Source organism: Coffea arabica, chromosome 10c (assembly GCF_036785885.1).
Source record: "Coffea arabica cultivar ET-39 chromosome 10c, Coffea Arabica ET-39 HiFi, whole genome shotgun sequence".
In the NCBI taxonomy this organism is placed as follows: Eukaryota; Viridiplantae; Streptophyta; class Magnoliopsida; order Gentianales; family Rubiaceae; genus Coffea; species Coffea arabica.
Window position 1 is genome coordinate 39,259,102 of NC_092329.1, and position 15,379 is coordinate 39,274,480.

The following is a 15,379-nucleotide window of genomic DNA, read 5'->3' on the forward strand; positions in this document are numbered from 1 at the left end:
GAGCATGAGAAAGAGATTGAAAAATCCAAAGTATTGACTGAGATTTTAAGTTTCAACAAAAATGAGAGTGAGGGGACTTATTGCCATTCTAACAACCTTAACATTGCTCTGTCTAGTGTTCCTTGTTTTGTGCAGGTTAAGCAAAGTGCAATCGCTTTGATCATACAATGTTCCATCCCAAAGTCACTTGTGCAATTTCCGAGTTTCCATGGAGTTTGTCTTTTAGGAGTTAGATCAATTTGGTTCCCATTCATGGAATCGGATGATTTCAACGCTGTTCACGTCTTTGGAGGATCAAACTATGTGTACCCTCAAGACGTTAGAATTGACCATGTTCCACGAGTTTACACAAGGGGCGAGGTCTTCAATGGGCACTACAATACCTATGCTCATCTTTCACCCAGTCCACTTGAAGCTCCAACTTCACCATGTCAGCTTCCATACTTTGCAAGCTTATCCAAGTTTGAGGAGTCTGATTTCATAGGATCTACATCGCATCACTTTGAGGATCCTTACCTCATGATCACAAGCGATCAAGTTGGGCATACACTGAAACTGGTTCGTGAGATTCAAAGTTCAACAAGGTTTACTTTCCAGCTTAGCAAGTGGTTTATGCATTGGATGAAACTTGTGGTAATCATAACAAAATTGAATCGACGGCATGTAACACTTCTTATTATCGTTCATGCTTCAATTTGTGGGCAAATTGCTTTCAAGAGGAGGGGAATATGCGAGTCAAGCTATGCCATCGGATAAGGTTCAAATCCCACTAGGACTAGTTACACAAGCTCGAGCAGTTCATTCAATTTCATCGCAGCAAAGACGTTATAAGGCGCGGGCACGCTTTATAAGGATACGTCTTCTGCCATTTAATTGATTCACTGCAGTAAAGTCATTATAAGGCGTGGGCACGCTTTATAAGCTCAAGTCATCTGCCCATCTAGTCACATTTGTTGTTTTAGTTAAGTCGTTTGTAATAAGGGCTTTATGGTCCATAGCCTTGCTTTATTTACCTAAGCGATGACCTCACAAGGTTATTTACCTAAGGGATGACCTCATAAGGTTCGGTCAAGCCCACAATTCTTAGTCTTATGGAAATTGTCAAGCCTACAATTCTTAGTCTTAGTCAAGCCCACAATTCTAGACTAGTTCCATATTATTTAGTTGTTCATCTCTATGTAAGGCTATAAATAGCCCACACTTCCAATGGTTTTAGGGATTCAATCAATAAATCAAATTTTGAGAGTTTTCTTGGTTTCTTCAAGGCTTCTTGAATACCTTAGAATTTCTCTAGGTGTTCGTGACTTATCAATCTAGAATCGCACTAGGTTGTGGCGTCTTCTACCATTATACCAAGGTTCGTTAACCACATGATTAACGGGTTGAGGTCATCCACTCCAAACTTGGTGTCCTCTTGTCGATCCTAAAGGTAACCTTTTACGGGTTTCATCACAAGGTTGGCGACATTCGTATCAGTTGGTAATCAGAGCTAGTTAAGAGGTATCACGTTATATCCCTTTATTTATTTCCTTTTCGAGTCAAGTTGTCCAAAATTCTGTTTTCGTGTTCTAAGTTTGCTACCCACAATTTCCAGATTTGTTACATTGTGTTCTTGCGTTATTTTTCCAGATTTATCGCGTCATAAACTTGCGTCTAGTTGTTGTTAATTGCTGTGGTTAGCCTTGTTTGGTCCAGCCTTTTTTTTGTGTGTCTTATTCTTGATTCTTTGTTTGTGTTTGCGTCTTGTTTCTATTCTATTATATCCATTTAATTCTAGTCTTTTGTTCTATTTGATCATCCTAGGTTACTGTTCATCCGAAAAATCAGTTTGTAACAGGGGTTTTAGAGTCCTATCTAGTTTTTACCTTATGTTCTTGTCGTTTACATACAAAAAAAAATATAGCTGGCTGACCTTACAAAATTCTTGGAAATCTGTCTTGATCAAAACTTGGGTTTCTTGAAGCTCTTGATTGTTTAAAACCAAAATCTTGAAGTTCTTGGAACTTTAGTTGGGGATTCTTGAAAGCCTCCAGAATTGACCATTGATAAGAAGAACATTCAGCCATGAAATTTGACTCTTGAAAGCTTTCAAATTTGACCACTGATTGTGATAAATGCCTTCCTAAAAGCTTACCATCAAACAAAAAAAGGAGCACCAATCCTACTCCAATTCCAAGTTGGATTTGACTAGTTTAGTCCAACTTGAATAAGGCTGTCCAGATTTACTTCAATTTCATTTTTTTTACAGCCTATTAAATCCTTATTGGGATAGGAAAAGAGGATTAGTTCCAGAATAATCCAGTGTTGGTGCGCTCTTTTAGGCAGTTGTTTATCTTTATAGCTTTCTTGAATCAGTTGTTTAGTTTTTTTTCCCAGTAATTTCCAGCCAGAGTAGTGTCCAAATTTCCAAGTCTTGTGTAGAGTCATTTGCCAAGTTTTTGTGTTGCGTAACTAGTAGTCCCTTTGTCATGCGTCTACGCATTTTTTCCAGTAAATTCCAGCAGATTTTTTTCCAGTTCTTTTGAGTCTTACACCTCCTCAAATTTCCAGCTTATAACAAGCCACATTTGAGTAGATTCTTGTACGAAGCTGGTTGAACTTTTCAGGAAAATTTTCTACTTTCTTCAAGGGAAGCAAGCAGAACCTTGAGAAAATTAGAGTGTTTTAAACACTTGAGTGATACACGAGTGGCGAGTGTAAACATGTGAGCTTGTGTGGTGAGGAAAAATATCTTTTGTTTCACTAATTTTTTGCAGGTTTGCTTATACATCATGGCGAATACGAGGCATTTAAAAGCTAGCTTACAACATCTTCTTCCTGATCAGGGGTGCAGAGAATTCGAGTAGCTTGAATCGAGCTCGCGAGTAGCTTGATTAGCTACTCGAATCGATTTCGAGCAAATTCGAGTTCGAGTCAATCTCGATCTACTTGCTACAGTAAACGAGCTGATCTCGAGTATTTAGGAGTCAGAAATTCGAGCTCGACGAGTAGCTCGAGCTCGGTAGCACATATATATTTTTTATTTTAGTTTATATATCAAATTACTCTTTTAGGTTTGTTAGCTAGAATATTTACGGGCTTAAGCAGTTCCCTGCCAATTAGTAAACAAGGGTGAATAAGTAATTTTGGCTCGAGAATTCTGATGAAATGAGGAAAACTAAAAACGAAAAATGAAAAAGCTTCCGTCGAATTCATCCTTCACAGTTCTTTCTTCTTCTTCGTTCGGCGGTTCCTTCCTCTTCAGCCTCTCTCAAATCGCAATCTCTTATTCTTTGGCTCATCTCCTCAACTGTCACAAGTCACAACTGATCATCTAAAGCTATAAACACTTCAGCAGTTTAGCTCAACTTGGAGTAGGTAGCAGCGTGAGCACTGAGCAGCCGACCTTTGAGTGGGGGTTTCAAATCAAATCAAAACCCATCAATTTCAACAGCTGCATTTGACAAATTAAGGTACTTATTGTGCATTTGTGTAGTAAATATGTGCATTATGAGGTTAAATTTTATAAATGTAATATTAATTTTTAATCTCCAAACCCTAACCAAAAAAATTAGGGGCTGCAGCCTGCGATTCAATATATTCAATTTCCGTATCCCATTCCTTCTCCATTGCTGTACTGGAATTTTGAGGAAATGGAGGGCAGCTCGATTCCTTCAACAAGTGATTCGGTGGTTGGCGCGATAGCTCCAAGAATTGGTAAGTTTCTTGACATTGGCTCTAACATGTTTATGGGTTTTTCTTTGATGTGAAAATGCACTGATTTCAGAAATTTGCTTTAAGTTGGATTATTAAGTGTTAATTAGCTAGTATATTAATGAGATTAATGAGAATATTCTCTGGAGAATAATTTTGATGCTAGCTTATGCAGTTAAACTAAAAGATCTTTTACTTGGGTCAATAACAGCATGAAAACAAGAGTTTCTCAATCGGAACTAAAACTAACCTTTCCTGGAAAACAAAACACTGCATGGAATAGGAAACTGCAGAAAAGGGGATACGTCATAAAGTACAAAAGTTTCTCAATCTGAAGACATATCAAAGCTTCTAATAGCCCCCTTTATGATTCCCTGCCGAATATATATGAAATCTTATCAAAACTTTCAGGCTTTATTGCTACAGTAGTGCTTGAAGTTTCATACAAATTTTCTCTTGGGCCCTGAAGTTTTTCCTAAACTCAGCTCTGAATCTGATTGACCTATTCCTTTTGTTTGTTTCTCGTTGATAAAAATAAGAAAATGTAAACAAAAGGCTTTCTGATTTTATCCAATGCAAATTAAAAAAAAATGGGATACCATAATATCCATTTCAAGATGAGATGGTGGCTGGCATCAATAGTAAATGAGTTTAAGATCCAAAACATTATTGGGATATCAACTCGCATGATCTGTTAGATTGATGTCATTCGCATGATCTGTTTTTGATCGGCTAGACATCCATCTTGTTAGACCTAATTTGATGTATTATAATCTCTAAAACAGGTGTAGCCTCTTCTTTTGTAGAATATTCTTTCTCATGCGAGACCTAAAGCATTGCTTAGCTTAATAATTTTGTTGACTAGTGAACTTCACTTTTTAGAGTTATATAGTCATCTGAAAGTACTTTAACACTTAAACCTCTTTTTCTGTTTTGAAATACCACCTAAGTCTATCATGCAAGTGAACAATTTTAGTTTCTCCGGATATTTAGCTCAAGGATAAATTTAAAATTGTTCTGATTTGCTGCAATTTTGTCCAGTATCACCACATTTTTTTGTGGAAACTTTTCTTATATCTTTCAAATTGTTCTGCATATATTGTCATTTTTTTTGTACATATGAAAGAAAACCGAGGACCACCATATACTACTTGCTAGTGCATTCCACACCCAAGCAATAAGTCTTCTTTTTGGGTATATAGTCAATAACTTTGTTGTTATCCTCCAGCAAGTACTACAGATATCTTTGTCGAACATTCTTCATATCTTCCCAAATTTCCAGGTACTGTTTTATAGGATCTGGATGAATTTCAATTGATGTCTTTGCATCTTCCATTACTACTAAATACATTTTTTGTCTAGTTATGACTTTACTTGATTCTGATGAGTATTTTTTCTTCTTTCGGACTTTACTTGATTCTGATGAGTATTTTTTCTTCTTTCAAAAAGTAGGATGGTATCCACAATCATTGGAAGTCAACCATAGTTTAATCTTTAGGGATGTGGGGTAGAAATATATCATAAATTTTCACCTTTTTTTATTTGAAGCCAGAAATGCTCTCAGTTAGTGTTGATATCTTCCTTGCATTTGCATTTTTCAGGCTCAGCTGTCTTTCTTTATTCAAACTGTTCTGAGTCTCTAGGTTAGTTTTCAAAAAAAAAAAAAAATTGGCAGCTCTCAGTCAAATTTAACATTTGAGTTCTTTCAATCTGACTTCTTTTTTATTTTTAGAATTCTGGGTAATGTGCTTTTAGAATTCAATCTATTCCGCTTTTGAGTGTTAACACTCACATCAAATTAAATTTTATTTTCTGTTGTGAGTAATTGCTTTGAGACTGATACTGATTTGATTGATATTCTCTTTACCTTTATTATGAATTGTTTTATACTTCATACTTTCATAGCATTGAAATATTATATAAGATCTAAATTTGCTATGAACTTTAGCCCTGATATGAATGTTTTTTGGAAGCTGTTTTCCAGATTTGGGTGCTTGTGTGTCATTTTCAATTTTTTTGGGAGCTGTTTTCTAGATTTGGGTGCTTGTGTGTCATTTTCTATTTCTTCTAATGTCTGTTTGATTTGAATTTAATGCTCCGTGTCAAAATATTTGAAGTGGAACTCATTTTAATGTAAATGTTTGTTTATTATTAAAGGCATGTCTATTAGTCCTCCCGAGGTTTCTTCAATACCACATGTGTCTGGGACCGATTCATCCACACCAGTCATGATTAACAGCCCAGTATTTGTAAGCCGTGATACCTATGATCCCACACAAGAGGGTGGTGAAACACAACAAGAGGGAACCGAAGACACCAATAGGCAGCAAGGAGATGAAGCTGAAGATGATGGTAAATTTCGAGTGCCTAAAAGGAATAAAACATCTGAGGCATGGGAAGACTTCGATGATTTGGAAGAAAATGGCATATATTATGCCATCTGTAAACATTGTAGTAAGAAATTGAATCGGGGAAAAACTAAACAAACCAGCAGCATGTGGAGGCATCGGGAAAACTGTTCCGTTAGAAAAGCCAAGCTTAGAAAGGCCGAGCGGCAAACAAAGATAAACTTTCAGCAAGCGAATGAGCGTTTTCCAACTGTACCATCATTGCACACTGGCAAATTCGATATGGAAACAATGAGAGAGGCTGCTGCACATTGGATCTTGATGCACGAGCATCCTTTCACAATTTTGGAGGAAGAGGGTTTCAACATAATGATGAAACGCGGCTGGCCGGAGTGGCAAAAGATTTCACGCATGACAGCTAAAAAAGATTGTACACAGGTGTACGAGATAGAGAAAAAGAAGTTGAAGAACTTGTTGAGGCATGTACAAAAAGTTAGCTTGACCACCGATATGTGGAAATCAAAGAATCAAAAAATTGAATACATGGTGGTGACCGGACATTGGATTGATGGAAATTGGAAGCTTCAGAAGAGAGTGTTAAATTTTGTTCATATTCGACCACCACGTCGAGGAGTTGAGATTTCGGATGCAGTTTTCAAGTGTGCAAAGGAATGGGGAATTGAGGGAAAAATTCACACTATTTCTGTGGACAATGCCTCAAACAATGATGTGGCCGTGAGATTGTTGAAAGATGATTTCGGGAGATGCAAGAAGCTTTTGGGTGGAGGAAAACTGTTTCATGTTCGTTGTTGCGCCCATATCTTGAACCTTATGGTTCAAGATGGCTTGAAGGATATAGTAGATATTTGTGAAAATATTCGAGATAGTGTGGATTTTGTGAACAAGTCTGATGGTAGGGCATTGCTATTTGCAGAAATTGCTCAACACCTACAAATTCCTGGAAACAAATCGCTCCATGATTGTAGGACGAGATGGAATTCAACATATGAAATGTTGAATTGTGCTATAAAATATAAAGAGGTTTTTCCTCGTTTTCAAGTTCGAGAGCCCCTTTATGAGTCTTGTCCATCTTCAGAGGATTGGGAGAAGGTTGAGAAAGTTTGCACCATTTTAGAGAAGTTCTACACAGCCACACACATAATTTCGGGGAGTGAGTATCCAACTAGCAATCTATTCCTCCCTGAGATTCTAAAGGTGAAGAAACTCTTGGATGCACGAGTGAATGATGAAGATGATTTTGTCCGGAGTATGATTACAAGAATGAAGCTCAAGTTTGACAAATACTGGAAAGAGTGTAATTTTTTGATGTCCATTGCAGCTATCTTGGATCCCAGACAGAAAATGCGAGCAATAGAGTTTGCCTTCCCTAAGATGTATTCCGCATATGAAGCTCAAGAGAATATCACATATGTTCGAAAAGCCATCTTTGAGCTTTATGACGAGTACGTTGCTATGGCTACAAGTGGAAGTGCAGGGACAGGTTGTTCATTAAATCCTGCATCCGAAATAGTGTGTCCACCTCGAGCAAGTGCTGACTATTGGGATGATTTGGATGAGTATTGTGGTGAACTCGAATCCGATGAACCCCATAAGAGCGAGTTGGTGGATTACCTAGACAAGCCTCGCCAACTTCCTGGACAAAATCTGAAGGATTTCAACTGTTTAGATTGGTGGAAAATCAACCGATCAGCATACCCGGTACTCTCTCAGTTAGCGGCTGATGTATTGGCCATTCCTATCACTACCGTTGCATCTGAGGCCACCTTTAGTGCTGGAACTAGGGTGATTGATTCATACCGTGCTTCACTTGCTCCGAAGACAGTCCAAACATTAATGTGTGCAGGCGATTGGTGTAGAAATTTACACGGGGTCAAAAAGAAATTGAAAGTAAGTTATATCTATATGAATTTGTTATTGCAGAGATAAATTAGTATTTATTAGTTTGTTTATTGATTTTAAAGTATTACATTATTTGCATTTCCACTACCTAAATGCAGCCACAGAAAGCTCTCAAAGAATATGAGCTGCCCAATGCTTGAAGTTGTGTAAGGAGCAACTACTTTGCTGAAAATCAGGTCCATCTTTTTGTGAATTCTCATTTTCTTATTCTTAATTTGCCATAAGTTGTGTTCAAATTTTAAATTTAAATTGTACATAAGTTGGTTGATTTGTCATTTGTGTATGGCTAGGTGTTGTAGATTGTACACCGAAGTTTGAAGATGCATAAGGAGCAAACAAGCTGTTTCATTTACCAGATTACAAACAAGAGCTTCTAAATGCTCATTAGACTCCAGAAAATTTCCCTAAGTTTTTCCTTTCAATTGGCTGCAGCACTCATTTTTGTATTTTCGTGAAATTCTGATGAGGTTGAGAACAGGTTGTTGCTTATGTTTAATGCTGAAATGTTAATATGGAATTGTGGATCATGGCCACTTAGTTTCTGCATGCGTATGGTGTTTCTTTAGCCATTGTGTTTGTCCTTTTGTTTGTCATTGGTTTCTCGTTTGCGGAATTTCTGAATTTTGGAAGATAGAATTCTTGAATCTTGAATCTTTATTAATCTTATTGATTCCCCTGGCATGTTGATTTCTCATCTGAGGTGACTGCTGCCCTTCGTATTACTGATGGTGCATTGGTGCTGGTTGATTGTATTGAGGGTGTGTGTTCGTGTGTTTTCTTTGCTTTTGGCCGTGTGTTTTCTGGAAAAATTGCCACTGGCATGAAGATTCCCCTGGGCATGTTGATTTCTCATCTGAGGTGACTGCTGCCCTTCGTATTACTGATGGTGCATTGGTGGTGGTTGATTGTATTGAGGATGTGTGTGTCTGTGTGTTTTCTTTACTTTTGGCCGTGTGTTTTCTGGAAAAAGTGCCACTGGCATGAAGGTTAGAATCATGGGTCCCAACTATGTTCCGTGAGAGAAAAAGGACTTGTATGTTATAATGTTAAGACTTAAGAATGTCTAAAGAATAGTTATTTGGATGGGTAAGAAGCAGGAAACAGTTGAGGATGTGCCATGGGGTAACACAGTTGCTATGGTTGGTTTGGATCAATTCATCACAGTTGCTATCGTTGTTATGGTTGCTGTCTCTCCTGTCGTGCGTGTTGCTGGGCAGAGTGCAGTGGAAGGTTGCATCTGATTCCCCAAGCTTGTTGAAGGTTTGAAACCTCTGCCGAAGGTTCTGTCCTCTGTATGCAATGGCATGCTTCTAAGTTTTGTCCATGTGGCTCCAAGCCTCCAAGACTTTAATTGGCTTCTAAGTTTTTGATGCGAGACGCGGAAGCAACTTCGGATCTAGAGGAACACGATGAAGATTGGATGGAGTTGAACCTGAACTTGGACCACTCAAGAACAGATTTAACGGTAGAGGACGCCACAATCAAGTATGTGTGCTTGATTGATAAGTCAAGAACAGCCTAGGATCAACTCTAGGATGTTCAACTTAGCTTTCACAAGCTAAGGGAATTTGCCACAAGGAATGGACGAAATTCTGGAAATTTTATTCTATACTCTCAAAAACTGAATGTAACATGCGGCTTGAGGCTATTAATAGCCGTGACTAAGACCTAATAAACTGGAAAAATAACAAGGAAAGTTCGGCCAGCCCCTTGGGCCTTCACTTGACCGAAAGCTAGCCCAACTAACTATAGATCCCCGTACGGCTCAGCGAGGGTACTTAACTGCAGCTTAGCCCGCTATCTGGAGCTTGAACACTTGCATCTTCAATTGTAAGCAGCATTTTAGTAGTCGTGCAAGGATATTCCAACTCAATTCCTTCAATGGCCGGTTTCTCTTGGATTTGGATGGCCGGTTTCGACAACTTGACTCGAAAAGCAAATAAAAAAAAAAGGATATAACGTGATACCTCTTAATTAGCTCTGATTACCAACTGATACGAACGTCGCCAACCTTGTGACGAAACCCGTAAAAGATTAGCTTCAGGATCGACAAGAGGACACCAAGTTTGAAGCGGATGACCTCAACCCGTTAATCACGTGGTTAACGAACCTTGGTATAATGGTAGAAGATGCCACAACCTAGTGCGATTCTAGATTGATAAGTCACGAACACCTAGAGAAATTCTAAGGTATTCAAGAAGCCTTGGAGAAACCAAGAAAACTCTCAAAATCTGATTTATTGATTGAATGCCTAAACCATTGGAAGTGTGGGCTATTTATAGCCTTACATAGAGATGAACAACTAAATGTGGAACTAGTCTAGAGTTGTGGTCTTGACTAAGACTAACAATTGTAGGCTTGACTATTCCATAAGACTAAGAATTGTGGGCTTGACCAAACCTTATGAGGTCATCCCTTAGGTAAACAACCTTATGAGGTCATTGCTTAGGTAAATAACCTTATGAGATCATCGCTTAGGTAAATAAAGCAAGGCTATGGACCATTAAGCCCTTATTACAATGACTTAACTAAAACAGCAAATGTGACTAGAGAAGGGTCACACATGGTTCTCTTTGGCGTGCACTACATGGATGACTTTCATTCCTTCATGCTCAAGCCCCTCAATGACCTTGGGGACAATTTCTTGGCCTTGTATCTCATGAACAAGTCCTTGGAGTTCCTTCCTCATCTTGTTAGCTCGTGCTCGAGTTACGGGTCCTAGGGGAACTCGAATAGTTCGCACTGGTGTCTCTTGATTGGTATCATCCCCCTCCTCTTCAAAAGGATTTGTCCTCAAATCAGCTTCATCGTCTGCAAGAAAAGGAGATAGATCAGAGACATTGAATGTAGCGCTCACATTGTACTCACCGGGTAGGTCCAGTTTGTAAGCATTGTCATTGATGCGCTTGATGACTTGGAACGGCCCATCTCCTCAGGGAAGTAATTTATTGCGCCTTTGGACTGGGAACCTTTCCTTGCGTAGATGTAACCACACCCAGTCACCAGGTTCAAACACAACGTGTTGGCGTCCCTTGTTAACCCGTTGAGCAACTTGGTCCATCCTTCGCTCAATGTTTAGGCGTACCTGCTCGTGTAATTTCTTGACAAAATCTGCTCGTTTAGCACCATCCATGTTAATGAGCTCAGAAGAAGGTAAAGGTGATAAGTCTAGTGGTGTTAAAGGATTAAAACCATAGACTATTTCAAATGGTGAAAAATGAGTAGAACTATGCACCGTGCGATTGTATGCAAACTCAACATGGGGTAAACACTCTTCCCAGGTTCTAATGTTTTTTCTAATGATGGCACGCAAGAGTGTAGATAGTGTACGATTGACAACCTCAGTTTGGCCATCAGTTTGTGGGTGACTAGTGGTAGAAAATAGCAATTTGGTACCCAATTTTCCCCACAAAGTTTTCCAAAAGTAACTCAAAAATTTGACATCCCTATCAGAGACAATTGTCCTAGGCATGCCGTGCAATCTAATGATTTCTTTGAAAAACAAATCAGCAATGTGCGATGCATCATCTGTTTTGTGACATGGTATAAAATGTGCCATTTTTGAAAATCTGTCAACAATAACAAAGATGCTATCATTTCCCCTCTTTGACCTAGGCAACCCTAAAACAAAATCCATGGAAATGTCGGTCCAAGGTTCCTTAGGTACAGGTAAAGGACTATAAAGGCCATAGGGTTGAAGTTTAGACTTAGCTTTGTGGCAAGTAATGCATTTAGCCACCATTCGCTCCACATCTCGTTTCATCCTTGGCCAATGGAAGTGCTCTTGAAGGATAGCTAAGGTTTTAGCTACGCCAAAGTGTCCCATCAAGCCACCTCCGTGTGCTTCCCTAACAAGTAAAGAGCGAATAGAGCAGTTAGGTATACATAGTCGATTGAGGTAGAAAAGAAATCCATCAAGGATGTAGAATTTACCTTGAGTTGCTGAACCACAAGAGTCATAAATACCTGAGAAATCTGGGTCATTGGTGTATAACTCTTTGACTAATTCAAATCCTAACAACCTTGCATCAAGTTGAGTGAGCAAAGAGTACCGACGTGATAATGCATCAGCAACAACATTAGTTTTCCCCACTTTGTACTTAATCACATAAGGGAAGGTTTCAATAAATGCAATCCACCTAACATGACGCTTATTCAACTTGTGTTGTGACTTAATGTGCTTAAGCGACTCATGGTCAGTGTGTATGACAAATTCCCTTGGTCTCAAGTAATGTTGCCAAGTTTCTAAAGCACGGATTAAGGAGTACAACTCCTTATCATAAGTGGAATAGTTCAAAGCTGCCCCATTGAGTTTTTCACTAAAGTATGCAATTGGTTTGCCCTCTTGCATTAGGACAGCTCCAATACCCACCCCAGATGCATCACACTCTATTTCAAACATCTTGTCAAAGCATGGTAATGCAAGTAGTGGTGCATGTGTGAGTTGATGTTTAAGCATTTGGAAAGCACGTACTTGAGCATCTCTCCACACAAATGGCTCATTTTTCTTAATTACAGCAGTTAGAGGTGCAGCAATGGTACTAAAATCTTTAACAAATCGTCTATAAAAACTAGCAAGACCATGGAAGCTACGTACCTCACCCACCGTGCTTGGAGTAGGCCATTCTCGAATTGCTTTAACCTTCTCCTCGTCCACTTTGATTCCCTGTTTACTCACAACAAAGCCTAGGAAGACAAGTTGATCAGTACAAAAGGAGCACTTCTTAAGGTTAGCATAGAGCTTTTCCCTTCGAAGTACATCAAGAACAAGCTTCACATGTTCAACATGCTCATCTAAGCTCCTACTATAAATCAGGATATCGTCAAAATATACAACTACAAATTTTCCAAGGAATGGACGAAGTACGTGGTTCATCAACCTCATGAACGTACTAGGTGCATTAGTTAGTCCAAATGGCATAACTAACCACTCGTACAAGCCATGTTTGGTTTTAAAGGTCGTTTTCCATTCATCCCCCTCTTTCATCCTAATTTGATGATAACCGCTTTTTAGATCAATTTTAGTGAAAATCACAGCACCATATAGCTCATCTAACATATCATCAAGTCTAGGAATAGGGTGACGATATTTTACCGTTATTGCATTAACGGCCCTACAGTCAGTGCACATTCGCCAACTTCCATCCTTTTTAGGCACCAAGATGACGGGAACCGCACATGGGCTCAAGCTTTCTCGTGCCCATCCCTTTGTTAGAAGCTCTTCGATTTGGCGTTGGAGCTCCTTTGTCTCATCTGGACCCATTTTGTAGGCTGGTCTGTTAGGAAGTGGGGCACCTGGAACCAAGTCAATTTGATGCTCAATTCCCCTTATTGGTGGTAGTCCATTTGGAATCTCATCGGGAAAGACATCCTCATAATCCTGCAAAAGAGAGACAATACTAGATGGTAGAGTGTTAGTAAGATCACTTGTAACAACCAACACCTCTTTGCACAAAAGTACAAAGATGGGTGTATTAACACTCAAAGCCTTTCTTACTACATTGGCTTTTATCAATAGACTTTGCCTTTTCTCTCTCTTTTCAATTTTGGCCGGCTCACTATATGTCTTTTTCCTCTCAATTTTCTCGGCCTTATCATTTCCTGTTGAGCTCTCGATTTTTTCTATTTTTTTCTTCTCATTCTCAAGCTCGCTCTCCTTGTTCAGGCTTTCTTGATCTTCACGAACTTGGATAGGAGTGAGTGGCACAAGCACAATCCTCTTCTCGCCTTGCTTGAAGGAGTATTTATTGGTAATGCCATCGAATGTAACTCCCTTGTCGAATTGCCATGGTCTCCCCAATAGTATGTGACATGCTTGCATAGGGACCACGTCGCATAACACCACGTCCTCATACTTTCCAATTCGGAAAGGTACTTGGACTTGCTTGGTCACACGAACATCCCCACTATCATTCAACCATTGCAAACGATAAGGTGTTGGATGTCGTAGAGTGGGTAGTGCTAGTTTCTCCACCATCAAGGCACTAGCGACGTTAGCACAACTACCTCCATCTATGATCAAACTACATACCTTGCCTTTGATATAGCAACGGGTGTAGAAAATGTTCTCCCTTTGTGCATGGTCGGCAGCTTTCACTTGGGTTGCTAAGGCTCGTCTGACAACGAGTCCAACTCGTTCATCGACGGGTAATGCTTCCTCTTTTTCCTCAAGGGATGGCAACTCCTCCTTCTCATCCTCATCATCGGTGAAAAACTCACCATTGGGTAAGATGATCATAGTGCGTTGGTTCAGGCATTGGCTAGCAATATGCCCTCGGCCTTGGCATTTGAAGCATCTAGTATCTCGATTTCGCCCCATGCTTGACTCAATGGCAGTCTTTGGTGTTGCCGTAGACTCCCACTTAGTCATATCTGGCCTTGGTCTTGAAGGGATGGAATTACTCGGCCCTTTATCCTCTTTCTTTGGTGGTGTAGTTCGGAGATAAGAGGGTGAAAAGTTGGAGTAACTCCGAGTCGAACCCCTCCTCTTAATCCTCCTTTCAATCTTGATGGCCTTTTCCACCAAATCCCCAAGTTCCACATAGTGGTGTAACTCTACTTGGTCAGCGATTTCGGGCCTTAGTCCGTTCAAGAAGCGTGCCATTGTTGCTTCTCGATCCTCCATGATGTCTGCCCGTAGCATGAGTATTTCCATTTCTTTGTGATAGTCCTCGACACTTCGTGCTCCTTGGTTGAGGCTTTGAAGCTTTTGGTACAAGTCACGGTAGTAGTGACTAGGTACGAAACGCTTCCTCATTAGTCGTCTTAGCTCTGTCCAAGTTTGTATGGTAGGTTCACGACTCCTCCTTCGACTAGTGGAGAGTTGATCCCACCACACAACGGCGTAGTCGGTGAATTCGACCACGGCCAACTTGACCTTTTGCTCTTCCGAGTAAGTATTGCAGTCGAAAACAAGTTCAATCCGCTTCTCCCACTCTAAGTAGGCATCAGGGTCTGATCGTCCTTGGAAAGGCGGAATTTTCATCTTTATGCCCGGAATGTGGTCATTTGAAGGCCTAGCATCACGCTTGGACCTACTTTGCTTATGCTCATAGTTGTTGTCTGAGTTAGAGTCGCTAGACTCATGTGCATAAGCCTTTCCACGGCTGCCTTTGGAGCTTCCATGAGACAACTCTAAGCTGTCAATGCGTTGGTGCATCAGTTCAAGTTTTTGGTCCATCATGCGTCCCAATTCGCCTTTGATTGCTTCTGTGAAAAGTTTAAGATCAAAAGCTTGGGAGCTTGCTCCCCCCTCGTTAGCCATGGTAGGGTAAAAAAAAAATAATGGAAAGAAGCAAAGTTTATCTCGCACACTTCCTCACGTGTTTACTCTCGCTCTCGTGTTTGAACACTCTAAGAACTCACCAAGGTATTTTCAAGGCTCCTCGGTCAACTCCTCGAAGAAGTTAGAACTCCTT

At 39.8% G+C, this 15,379-nt stretch overlaps 1 protein-coding gene across 2 annotated transcripts; it reads left to right on the plus strand.

The window, feature by feature from the left end:
* Positions 1-3,209: 3,209 nt before the first annotated feature.
* On the plus strand, positions 3,210-8,471 carry LOC113723641 (zinc finger BED domain-containing protein RICESLEEPER 2-like). 2 transcript variants are annotated; one of them, XM_072069819.1, is made up of 5 exons: positions 3,210-3,452; positions 3,564-3,696; positions 5,851-7,949; positions 8,060-8,137; positions 8,252-8,471. In XM_072069819.1, exons 2-4 carry the CDS (start codon positions 3,633-3,635, stop codon positions 8,099-8,101), a joined length of 2,205 nt encoding a protein of 734 aa, XP_071925920.1. In that variant the 5' UTR covers positions 3,210-3,452; positions 3,564-3,632; the 3' UTR covers positions 8,102-8,137; positions 8,252-8,471. The 2 variants fall into 2 exon arrangements, with proteins under 2 accessions (XP_071925920.1, XP_071925921.1); XM_072069820.1 differs by having other exon boundaries at positions 8,261-8,471.
* The last annotated feature ends 6,908 nt before the right edge of the window (positions 8,472-15,379 follow it).

Excerpts from the sequence above, each read along its gene's own strand:
- LOC113723641 (XM_072069819.1), top strand. The coding sequence starts at position 3,633 with ATGGAGGGCAGCTCGATTCCTTCAACAAGTGATTCGGTGGTTGGCGCG. Across the intron at positions 3,697-5,850 it reads CGCGATAGCTCCAAGAATTG|GCATGTCTATTAGTCCTCCC; the intron begins GTAAGTTTCTTG and ends TTATTATTAAAG. Across the intron at positions 7,950-8,059 it reads GGGTCAAAAAGAAATTGAAA|CCACAGAAAGCTCTCAAAGA; the intron begins GTAAGTTATATC and ends ACCTAAATGCAG.